Source organism: Dama dama, chromosome 15, assembly GCF_033118175.1.
Source record: "Dama dama isolate Ldn47 chromosome 15, ASM3311817v1, whole genome shotgun sequence".
Classification (NCBI taxonomy): domain Eukaryota; kingdom Metazoa; phylum Chordata; class Mammalia; order Artiodactyla; family Cervidae; genus Dama; species Dama dama.
The window spans coordinates 45,386,145-45,398,820 of NC_083695.1; the positions used below are offsets into that span (position 1 = coordinate 45,386,145).

Below are 12,676 nucleotides of genomic sequence, written 5' to 3' on the forward strand. Positions count from 1 at the left end.
TAAATGCTGGAGAGGGTGTGGAGAAAAGGGAACCCTCTTACACTGTTGGTGGGAATGCAAACTAGTACAGCCGCTATGGAAAACAGTGTGGAGATTTCTTAAAAAACTGGAAATAGAACTGCCATATGACCCAGCAATCCCACTTCTGGGCATACACACCGAGGAAACCAGATCTGAAAGAGGCACGTGCACCCCAATGTTCATCGCAGCACTGTTTATAATAGCCAGGACATGGAAGCAACCTAGATGCCCATCAGCAGACGAATGGATAAGGAAGCTGTGGTACATATACACCATGGAATATTACTCAGCCATTAAAAAGAATTCATTTGAACCAGTCCTAATGAGATGGATGAAGCTGGAGCCCCTTATACAGAGTGAAGTAAGCCAGAAAGATAAAGAACATTACAGCATACTGACACATGTATATGGAATTTAGAAAGGTGATAACGATAACCCTATATGCAGAACAGAAAAAGAGACACAGAAATACAGAACAGACTTTTGAACTTTGTGGGAGAATGTGAGGGTGGGATATTTCAAAAGAACAGCATGTATACTATCTATGGTGAAACAGATCACCAGCCCAGGTGGGATGCACGAGACAAGTGCTCGGGCCTGGTGCACTGGGAAGACCCAGAGGAATCGGGTGGAGAGGGAGGTGGGAGGGGGGATCGGGATTGGGAATACATGTAAATCCATGGCTGATTCATATCAATGTATGACAAAACCCACTGGAAAAAAAAAATAATAATAAAAAAAAAATAATAAAAACCACAATTTATCAATTAAAAATCCCTAAAGTGAGAAGCAAACAGAAAAACAAATTAGTAATTTAGAATACAGCTTAAGGAATTTTCCCAGAATCAAAAAAAATAGATGAAAAAAAGGACAATAATTATTAAAATACTGAATGATGCAGAACACACAAAGGGAATACATAAAAGGAAAGGATTTCAGAAACAAACTATAGAACACAGGCATACCTCGGAGACCACACAGGTTTGGTTCCGGACCACCACAATAAAGGGACTATCGCAATAAACAAGCCACATCAATTTTTTTGTTCCCCAGAGCATATAAAAGTTATGTTTACACTATACTGTAGTCTGGTAAATGTGCAATAATATAATGTTTATATAAAATGAAGTACTTAATTATGAAATACCCTACTGCTAAAAAAATGCTAACCATCATCTGAGGCTGCAGCAAGTTATAATCTTTTTGCAATAGTAACGTCACAGATCACTGACAGTAGATCACTGTAACAGATACAATAATAATGAAAAAGTTTGACATATTGCAGAAATTACCAAAACATGACACAGAGACAGGAAGTAAGGAAATGCTGTTGGAAAAATGGTGTTCAACACAGAGTTGTCACAAACTTTCAATCTATAAAAAAACATAGTATCTGCAAAGCACAATAAAGTGTAGCACTATAAAACCAGGTATGCTTATATTTAGCAGGAAAGAAATAGCTCTGGTGGCCATAGGAGAAATGTGGTGGTGGTGGTTTAGTCTCAGTTCCCCTCAAAAAGAGAATTCAGTGCAAACACGCAAGCCATGCATCACCTCATCTGAACTTCAAAACAGTCCTTTGAGGAGTCATTATTATTCATGCCTTTCAGATAAGGAATCTTTATTCAAAGTACCTGAGTCATTTGTTCCATATTATGCAGCAGTTCTTCTAGACTCCATAATCTACAAATAATTCCATGATTTGCTGCCCTTCAAGGAAGACTCAAGTTTTCAGGTGGAAAGTCCTTACCAAATACCAGATGCCATTAATGAAGAGAGCCACCAGGAGTGAGACCAGCAGAGCATAAGGTTACAGTGACAGGAAGCAAAAATTGTGTTAGTAGATCACTAGCAGTAACAGTGAGGCTTCCCTGGTGGCTCAGACGGTAAAGAATCTGCCTGCAATGCAGGAGACGGGGTTTCGATCCTTGAGGTGAGAAGATCCCCTGGTGAAGGGAATGGCTACCCACGCTACATTCCATGGAATCACAGAGAGCCAGACACAACTAAGCGACTTTCAGCTCTCACTTCAGAGGTGACAGTGCCTGGGGCCACTGTCATTTCCATCCCTTGACTCCTGACTCCTGGCTGTGGCAGAAATAGCATCATGCATTGGGCCCTAATTTGGAGCAAATATAACCTCTTGGCGAACACTGCTCCAACACTGTGAGGTACTGCCACCTAGCTGGCACCGTTACTGCGTCTACAAAAGGTCATTCTGCTGCTCTATCAAGCCAGCTGCCGCAGAATGATGAGGAGTGTGTCAAGACCAGTGAATTACATAATCATGGGCCCACTGCCACAAGTAATTTGCCCTTAAGTGAGTTCCTTGATCTCACAAGGCAAGGCTGTGTGGACTATCATGATGGTGGTAAGGCATTCTTCAGGTCCATTTGGTAGATTAGGTAGAAGTTTGGATGCAGGGAAGGCAAATCCATATCGTGTCTGTTTTAGTAAGCAAAAAAGCATTGTTCCTTCCATGACAGAAGCAATTCAATGTAATCAACCTGTCATCAGGTAGCTAGGGGGCTGATCACGCTTGGAAACGGTGTCATATTAGGGCCTCAGTGTCGGTCTGGTACTGGCAGATTGGGCACTCAGAAATGGCCATAGCAAGGTCAGCCTGGTGAGGAGAAGTCCATGTTGATGAGTCCATGCATAGCCTCTATTCCTGCCAGCAAGTCTACTTTATTCATTAATCCGTTGGGTAAGGACAGGAGTATTTGGGAAAGAGGCTGACTAGTATCCACAGAATAGGTCATCCTATTCACTTGATTGTTAAAACCTCTTCTTAAATCACCCTTCAGTGAACATTCACAAAAGACACAAATATATTCATGGTTTTGCCCTTTCAGAGAGATCTATACACACTTATCTCTCCCAGATTTCCTTGTGATCAACTTCCCAGTTATGTTTCTTCTAAGTCTCTGACCATCCAGCCAAACAGCTGACCACAGCCCATGAATTAATAAAGATTTGTACCTCTGGCCATTTCTGCTTCCAAGCAAAATGAACAACCAAGTACACTGCTTAAAGTTCTACCAACGGAGAGGATTTCCCTTCACCACTGTCTTTCAGGCATGTCCCAAAAAAGGCACTGTAGTGCAACTGCTATCTATTTTTAGGAGGTGCCTGCATATCATGCAGAACCATCTGTTACCTGGGCCCAGTCTTCCTGTCCTTGGTCAATTGATCATAAGGAACTTGTCATGAAGCCACAGGTGCAGGCTGGGAAAGAGAAGGTAATGCAGCGGAAGAGGGGGATTATGGCCACCTCATGGAACTTGTTAGTACCTTCAGAGCTTTTAGGGAAATTATTTCAGTAGCTACTGTGAGTAGATGGGAGCAGAGGCAGTGAAGAAGACAGAAACTAGCTGAGAGAGAAAGCAGACTCAATCTAAGTTAGCAGCAGTGGGAATCAAGAGATGCGAGAGGACTCTTGAGGTATTAAGAAGGTAGAATTGAAAGGACTTTGTGACCACTTTGGATACTGCAGGTGACTCGGGTTCTCTGGCTTGAACAAATGAGTGGTTAAACTAAATAAGATACAGAATAAAGAAGGTCATTTTGTAGGAAGAAAAATGGTAATTTAATTTGGAAAATTTTTTTGACTTTGAAAGGAATGTGAGGCATAAAAATGAGATTTCCATCCTAAGAGTAAAATTGTGTTGCTTTGTTTCTGCTCTTTGGAAGGTCTGAGACAGATGAATCTGTAACTGGGTGGGGAAGAAACTAGCCCTAGAAAGCAATGAATATGTCTTTGGCAATAATCAAAGGGAAGCCTCCTGTTGGAAGGTAGATTGGCAGCTTTATTGTTCAGGACAAAGGATATAAATAGTACCATTGTATTTGTGTGTCTAAACAAAATGATCAGGGAAGGTGGTAAGGGCTTAGGGTAGCAAAAGTGAAAGATGTCTCAGAGTATTAAACTTTCTATTTTAGATGCAACAATGCATAAGATGTTTCAGAAGTAGTAATGCATAAGAACAGGGTTGAAGGACTTGTGAAAAGAATCCTGTGACAGTGAGTAGATTTACCTGGGATAGAAGACTTGACCTTCTTCATGATCTAGGATAACCAAGAATATGCCCAGGTCACCCAGTGCTAGCTTCCAGAGTTCTTCATCATGGTCACAGGTCAAAATGGCTAATACTGAAAGCCATACAACCCACTTCTTACCTTTTATCAAGTGTAAATAGGAAAATAATTAAAACCATTGTTAGCTTACATGGAAGAATATCTTGATATCTATTTTTGTCTCTGTTGTGTAGTTCATTCCCAGAGTGGAAAACAGCAGGCAGCTTCTTAACTTCCAAAGCCTTTAAAAGGTAAGAAATATAAGTAATACATTTACTATGACAGAAAAAAAAAGGAGGAAAGAAAAAATATCTGTCTTTGTGTAGTGTTCATGATTCTCAAGTCCCTTTATGACATGTCCTGATATTAAATGTGTTCCATGGTAAGTAAAGAAGTCAGAGCTCCACTGGAAAAGTCCTATATAAAATATCTCAGATTTGAGATGTGAATCAACAAGTTGCTTGATAAGGAGATGCTCAACTCTCTGGAGATACTTTTTCCCTTGAACGCCAAGATTTTTCCTTTTTCATTAAAAAAAAAAGCCAATACAGAATATTAACTTCTTAGGACCTACCCCTTAATCTATCATTTTATAAATGAAAATAATAAAATAACAGAAACAAAAATATAAACTCTCACAATTTACTCCTTGCCCCATGAAGAAATTATAGTTAGAACACTAAAGAATTCTTCTTTTCAAAAACTTGATTACCAACTGTGAATTCGACATTAAATGAACATTTAGGATGTACTCATCACTGTTCCACATTCTGCAATACAAAGACGAATCTGAAAATGGCTTTATACTTAAGAAGTTAACAACAGCTAGAGAGGTGGCCATGTGATCAACGTAGAGACACACTAGTATAAATGACAGCACTAGACTGTACTTGAAGGTATGGAAAGGAAAGCTCCTGGAAAGAAAGCAGCATTTGAACTGAGCCTTCCTGAGGCTCAGAAGTTAGTAGCTTGGAAATCTGTGTGTGTGAAAGGAAAGAAGAGGTGAATGGGCATTACACCAGGTAGGAGAATAGTAATAAAGGCATGGACGTATAGAGGTCCTCTTTAGAAAACAATTAACAGTATGGTAACAACAGCACAGAACACATGAACACAGAGCACAAAGGAGAACTAAAACTAACTAGGGAGGCCTTGTTTCATACACAAAGGGAGCTGATATGTATCCAGCCCTACCCTATTTGAACAACTGTGGATAAAGCCTGAGAGTCCATACCTTTTAAAAACTCTTCAGTAACTCTTGGGTAGCCAACTTGGCACTACCGTAAGTGAATGTTGGCCAGTACTGCAATGGAGAATGAGAATCCAGGTTTTAAGCCATAAGATAATATCAGGGTCTCATATAGATCTTGGTGAAAACCAAAATATTTACCACAAATTCCTGGGTGATTTCACATTCTTATACTTTTTTTGTAAGTATTTTAAAATAATCCCTGATGGTTGATTGCTACTGAGTATTGAATATTAATGGTCGAACCAGAGCTAACAGCTAGCTTCTTTTCAGAAACAATCTCCACATCTATTTTTACATTTTAATCTTTCTGCAAACCAATTCTAAAAGTAGCCTAGAAAAAAGCAACTGTAAAAAGAAGCAGAACAATTCTATAAAAGAAGAGTAATGAGGGAAGACAAGTCTTAATCTATGGTAAAATATAATACAAAGTTATGTTAATTTTAAAAGTTTGGTACATGAATAAACAAATCAATTTTAAAAACCACAAAAATAAAATATACATGGTGCTTCAGTATATGAAAAAGTAGCATTTCACATCACTGAAGTTGGGACAAGAGGATCATTGAACAACTGATTAGCTATAGAGTGTTGGATCCCTACCAAATATCTTATAACAAATTACATGTTGGCTGGATGAAAGATTTATGCATTGAAAAAAATCATAAAATATTAGGAAAAAAAGCAAGAAATAATTGCTATGTTCCTAGAGTGAAAGGAGAATCCCTAAAGGATGCAGAAAACCCTGAAGGCTCCGAAAGAAAGAATGACATATTCAACCATTAAAAATTAGCTATTTCCTCACAGTAAATGTATATGCACACACATGTAACACAAAAAACAAAGTGGAAAATTTTACTATACAAAACACATACAAAAAGGATAATTTCTTCATTATATAAAGAGTTAAAAACTGATAAGAAAAGGAATAAATAGAAAATTAGGCAAACAACTGGAATTAGTTCACCGAAAATAAATATAAAAGGCTTAAAAGCATATGGAAAACTATCTGTTCTCAAATTAAGAAATGCCAATTAGAACATCAACAAGAAATCATCTGTCACTTGAAAGATGAGTAAAGACCCAAAAATCAAACATCCCAAAATACTGGTTGTCTTTCCAGGAATTTGTTCTAAAGACTATGCATAGGAACATGAATGAAGAGGGGCAATGTTTTTCATAATAACAACATCTGTAATAATCTAAATGTTCATCATAGAGGACTATTTAAAGAAAAAAAGTCTTCATTCATATAACTACCATGCAATACTTAAAAAGAATGAGATAGGACTATATATGCTCATAATATATTTGGGGATTATTTCTTATTGGAATTCTTTATAAAAGGAAAGAAAGAGCAAAATAATAAAGTACATGCCAACAATTTTTCTGAAAGTTTAATGACAGATTTAATAGTGGTAAAGGGAATCAAGAGAGAAAAAGAGACTTTATCTGTTTTATAACCTTTCATGCTATTTCATTCTTTTATTATGTACACCCATTACTTTAGAAACAAATTTAATATTTAAAAATAAAAACAACATATTCAACCTGAAAAAAAAGAACAGATATTCTCTGATTGAGAAGTAGAAAAACAAATCACATATAGACCTTGGTTAAAACCAAAATATTTACCATAAATTCCTGGGTGATTTCATATTCTGATACTTTTTTTGTAAGTATTTTAAAATAATCCCTGATGGCTGATTGCTCCTGCATATTGAATACTAATGGTCGAACCAGAGCTAACTGAGCTAGCTCCTTTTCAGAAACAATTTCCACACCTAAGAAAGAGAAAAATTCACATCTGTAAGTTACTTATATATGTGTGAAGGGAGATTTTATTTTTATTGTTTTCTCTTAAATAAAGATCCAGCCATTTAAGAATTAATGGAATTTTATTTTTCCAGAGGTGAAAAGTCTATTATTACTTTTAAAGGAAGGGGCCTTATTTTGGAAAAATCATGACTACACACCTTGAAATTACACAAAATCCACTATTCTTAGAAAAAACCATTGCATTATAAATATAACACATATGATAGACTGAGAAGTGATCTGTTTTATAATGTGACTGAGTGTATATATTGACAATTATGCCAAGGCAAGCAAGGCAGAGATCAAATTACCAACATCTGTTGGATCATAGAAAAAGCAAGGGAATTCCAGAAAACCATCTATTTCTGTTTCATTGTCCATGCTAAATTCTTTGCATGGATCACAACAAACTGTGGAAGACTCTTAAAGAGATGGGAATATCAGGCCATCTTACCTGCCTCCTGAGAAACCTGTAAGCAGATCAAGAAGCAACAATTAGAGCCAGACATGGAACAACGGACTGGCTGCAAATTGGAAAAGGAGTAGGTCAAGGCTATATATTGTCACCTTGCTTATGTAACTTATATGCAGAGTACATTAGGCGAAATGCTGGGCTGGATGAAGCACAAGTTGGAATCAAGATTGCTGGGAGAAATATCAATGACCTCAGATATGCAGATGACACCAACCTAATGGCAGAAAGCAAAGAGGAACTAAAGAACCGCTTGATGAAGGTGAAAGAGGAGAGTGAAAAGCTGGCTTAAAACTCAACATTCAAAAATGAAGATCATGGCATCTGGTCCCATCACTTCACGGCAAATAAATGGGAAACAATGGAAACAGTGACTGACTTTATTTTGGAGGGCTCCAAAAGCACTGCAGACAGTGATGGCAGCCATGAAATTAAAAGATGCTTGCTCCTTGAAAGAAAAGCTATGACAAACCTAGACAGCACATTATAAAGTAGAGACATTACTTTGCTGACAAAGAGACATTATTTTTGCTGATATGGTCAAAGTTATGGTTTTTCCAGTAAGTCATGTATAGATGTGAGAGGTGGACCATAAAGAAGGCTGAGTGCCAAAGAATTGATGCTTTTGAACTGTGGTGTTGGAGAAGACTTGAGAGTCTCTTGGACAACAAGGAGATCAAATCAGTCAATCCTAAAGGAAATCAGTCCTGAATATTCATTGGAAGGACTTATGCTGAAGCTGAAACTCCAATACTTTGGCCACCTGATGCGAAGAGCCGATTTATTGGAAAAGACGCTGATGCTGGGAAAGACTGAGGGCAGGAGGTAAAGCAGGCAACAGAGGATGAGATGGTTGGATGGCATCCCTGATTCGATGGACGTGAGTTTTAGCAAACTCTGGGAGATACAGAAGGACAGGGACGCCTGGCATGCTGCAGTCTATGGGCTCACAAAGCATCAGACACAACTGAGTGACTGGACAAAAACAAAACACATACAAGACATGGATGGGAAAAAGAAAGAACTTTTGTCCTCCCTGGGACCAAGTGTTTAGAAGTCCCTGGACCCTGGAATCTGAGATGAGAATATATGCAGAGTCTAATACACCTCTAACTCTAATTCTAAAACAGATCAAGCATGCACATGTGCATACACACACAAGGATTAAGAGGATCTATATGATATAATTGATAGCACTAAAATAAATGTATAACATATATCTCTATATGTTATATACAATTGTAAGTAATTTGACGGTATCACCGACTCAATGGACATGAGTTTGAGCAAGCTCAGGGAGATGATGGGGGACAGGGAAGTCTGGCACGCTGCAGTCTATGGGGTTGCAAAAAGTTGGACATGACTGAACGACTGAACAACAACAAAAACAATAATGATATATTATACTACAGATATAGATGTATATTATATAGCTATATACTTGTAACCAATCACAACAAAAGAATACATTCTATTTAATAGTACATATGGAAATTTTCTGAAAAACTAATGGTCTTTTAGGTCAGGTCAATAATCTAGATTCTAAATATCTAAAATTTTAAAGATCATGTACACTGGTCAAAATGCCACAAATCTAGAAACTCAATATTAAAATAATTTTTTTTTAAATATGAATTTTGAGGGATTTTCCTAGTGGTCTGATGGTTGAGAATCTTCTTTCCAACACAGTGGGTTCGACCTCTGGTTGGGGAACCTGGTTCCCACATGCCTCAAAGTAACTAAACCCACACACCTCAATTACTGAGCCCACATGCCTCAACTAGAGAGACTGCATGTCACAAACTACAAAGTCCATGCCCTCTGGAGCCCAAGCATACAACTAGAGAGAAGTCTGGTACCACAACAAAGATCCCACATGCTGCAACTAAGACCCAACACAGCCAGAAAAACAGAAATCCTGATACATAAAAGGACTCTCATTTTTTAAAAACAGAAGAATTCTGAGGTAAAATGCATAAGTGAAATCTCTTTCCAAAGCCAAATCATATAACAAAAATCAAGTAAATACCAGCAAAAATACACAAGAAGCAATTAAACAAAAGAATGGGCATAAAAAGAGGTATAAGTTTCTAAGAATCTGCACTGCCCTGAGAAACTCATCTTGTCTTGGAACCCTGTTATATCCAAAAACTCTTTCTAGAGGCGAAAATGAGGAACTGTTGGTGGGGAGAGGCAGTCACAGAAATCCTAAAATTTCCCACAAGTATCTCTATGAAGCCCAGAAGTGAACTGAAGTCACTCAGTTGTGTCCGACTCTTTGTGACCCCGTGGACTGTGGCCCACCAGGCTCCTCTGTCCATGGGATTCGTCAGACAAGAATACTGGAGTGGGTTGCCATTTCCTTCTCCAGGGGATCTTCCCGACCAAGGGATCGAATCCAGGTCTCCTGCACTGCAGGCAGACGCTTTACCATCTGAACCACCAGGGAGTAGCCACTAGGAAGCCAAGTTAAAGTTAAAGTTAAGTCGCTCAGTCGTGTCTGACTCTTTGCGACCCCGTGGACTGTAGCCCACCAGGCTCCTCCGTCCATGGGATTCTCCAGGCAAGAATACTAGAGTGGGTTGCCATTTCCTTCTCCAGGGGATCTTCCCGACCCAGGTATGGAACCCAGGTCTCCTGCACTGCAGGCAGACGCTTTAACCTCTGAGCCACCCGGGAAGCCCTTCCCTGGTAGCTCAGCTGGTAAAGAATCCGCCTACAGTGCAGGAAGCCAAAGGAGCAGACAAAATTCCCATTTGAACCCATTTTGATCATCTTCCATCCCAAACAGAAACACCCATTTGGCTTCTCACTGTGTTCTAGCCTTGCTGGGGAAAAAAAATGCTGAGAGAAGAAGAGACAGTATTATGGTTTACTTTATTATTCATACCTATATTTTCTTTTTTCACACATATGATAATGTATAATCCAAAAAAAAAAGTTATTATTTTACTTACAAAGTAACTACTGTGCAACAAAGTCAAATTAAGAAAATGAAGAAGCAGGTCATATTTAATCCATAAAAGTTGTTAAGAAATACACAGCTCATTTTATTAAATTGACATGTTTGCTATACTAAAATACTTAAAGAAAGAATAGAAATGTACCTTTTATTAATGTGAGGTATGGAACAGTTTCTTCATTTTTAAAGGAAAATCCTAGAAAATCATCTTTTCCCCTTTTGAAAAAGTTTTTCCTAGCTCTTTTCCTGCATCTCTATTAGAAATTTCTCTGCGCATACCTCTGAAATATAGCCTCATCAAGAATCTGCTAATAAAATGGGATGAGGTCATACCCCGAAGCGTAGGAATCTCAGGATGGGAAGGCCCTGCAAGCTCTTCATCCTCACTGCTCAACTTCTGCTTTAGAAAGAAGCTACTGGTTTTCCGCAAGGTGCCGTCATTCTCACTAGAAAAGAAATTTATATTTGCCCATGGCTTAGAGAATGTATGTGTATTTAAGAGAGAATCTCTGATAATCTATATTAACTATTTTCACCTCCATTTCAGTTCAACCACCCACTTCTGTTGTCAACTCCAGGAACTGGCCCCCTTTCAAAGAGATAATTCCAAAGTCCCAATGTCTGATCACAAACTCCAACTTTAGCTTTCACTTCGCTTGCAAACCAGCCGCCTTAGATCAATCCCCCTATTTATCTTCTTTCATCCTTCATCCAGGCTGTGGTAGAAAAAAAGTACTGGGGTCACTGGGCTTTCTAGTATCAGCAGAGAACCATTTGGAAAACCCTGGTATGTTTCTATTCCGTTTCCTCTCCCATTCCTAGTTTCTGAGCTACCATTCTCATGTACTACCTTTCTCAATCCTCTGCTTTAGTAACAATGCAGCCACTACTATGAAATGTAAGCCAGAAAGTAAACTTTTTCAACTTACTCTCTTTAAAAATGTACACTTAAGTGCATCAGCATTCTTCACTATTCCTTGTTTTCTCCACGTTCAGAATTAATCCTTTCAGGTTTTCAACTCTATGCTGTCTCCTCTGAGACATTTTTCTAAAATTATTTTCTTCAGTTCAGTTCACCTTAATTCAGTGGCTCAGTCATGTCCGACTCTTTGCGACCACATGGACTGCAGCACGCCAGGATTCCCTGTCCATCAACAACTCCCCGAGCTTGCTCAAACTCATGTCCATCGAGTTGGTGATGCTATCCAAACATCTCATCCTCTGTCGTCCCCTTCTCCTCCTCCCTTCAATCTTCCCCAGCATCAGGGTCTTTTCAAATGAGTCAGCTCTTTGCATCAGATGGCCAAAGTATTGGAGGTTCAGCTTCAGCATAAATCTTTCCAATGAATATCAGGACTCATTTCCTTTAGGATTGACTGGTTGGATCTCCTTGCAGTCCAAGGGACTCTCAAGAGTCTTCTCCAACACCACAGTTCAAAAGCATCAATTCTTCCACACTCAGCTTTCTTTATAGTCCAACTCTCACATCCACACATGACTACTGGAAAAACCATAGTTTTGACAAGATGGACCTTTGTTGGCAAAGTAATGTCTCTGCTTTTTAAAATGCTGTCTAGGTTGGTCATAGCTTTTCTTCCAAGGAGCAAGCATCTTTTAATTTCATGGCTGCAGTCATCATCTGCAGTGCTTTTGGAGCCCTCCAAAATAAAGTCTGTCACTGTTTTCATTGTTTCCCCATCTATTTCCCATGAAGTGATGGGACCAGATGCCATGGTCTTAGTTTCTCGAATGTTGCATATTTTCTTATATATAACTAATTTCTCCCTACCTACAAATTCTTTCATATCATAAGAATAGATATGAATCAACTGATTCTTTCTTACCTTAAAAATAGGAAACCCTTTAATCTTTCTATCTCCATCAAAATACTGTTCTATATACTCTAACAGGTTCTCAAATACCAGCCCACATTTCCTTTCTGTTTCTTTTCCAACTTCTCACTACTCAATTTACTCACTTATGCTATCAGTTTGGCTCTTTTTGCACTTTCATTTGCAACCCCATTTAGCAAAAGTCTCCTAATTTGATTTCTTGGTCTGCTCTCCAATTCCTGAGA

General features: G+C 38.5%; 1 protein-coding gene across 1 annotated transcript in view; it reads right to left on the reverse strand.

Annotated features, from left to right (window-relative positions):
- Nucleotides 1–12,676, reverse strand: part of PTPN20 (protein tyrosine phosphatase non-receptor type 20) — a 50,734-nt gene that overhangs the window by 19,472 nt on the left and 18,586 nt on the right. Inside the window, exons 4-6 of the mRNA XM_061161325.1 lie at nt 10,933–11,045; nt 6,983–7,131; nt 4,250–4,340 (exon numbers count right to left, since the gene is read on the reverse strand). Coding sequence (XP_061017308.1) covers nt 4,250–4,340; nt 6,983–7,131; nt 10,933–11,045 — 353 coding nt within the window. The remainder of the gene's footprint in view (nt 1–4,249; nt 4,341–6,982; nt 7,132–10,932; nt 11,046–12,676) is intronic.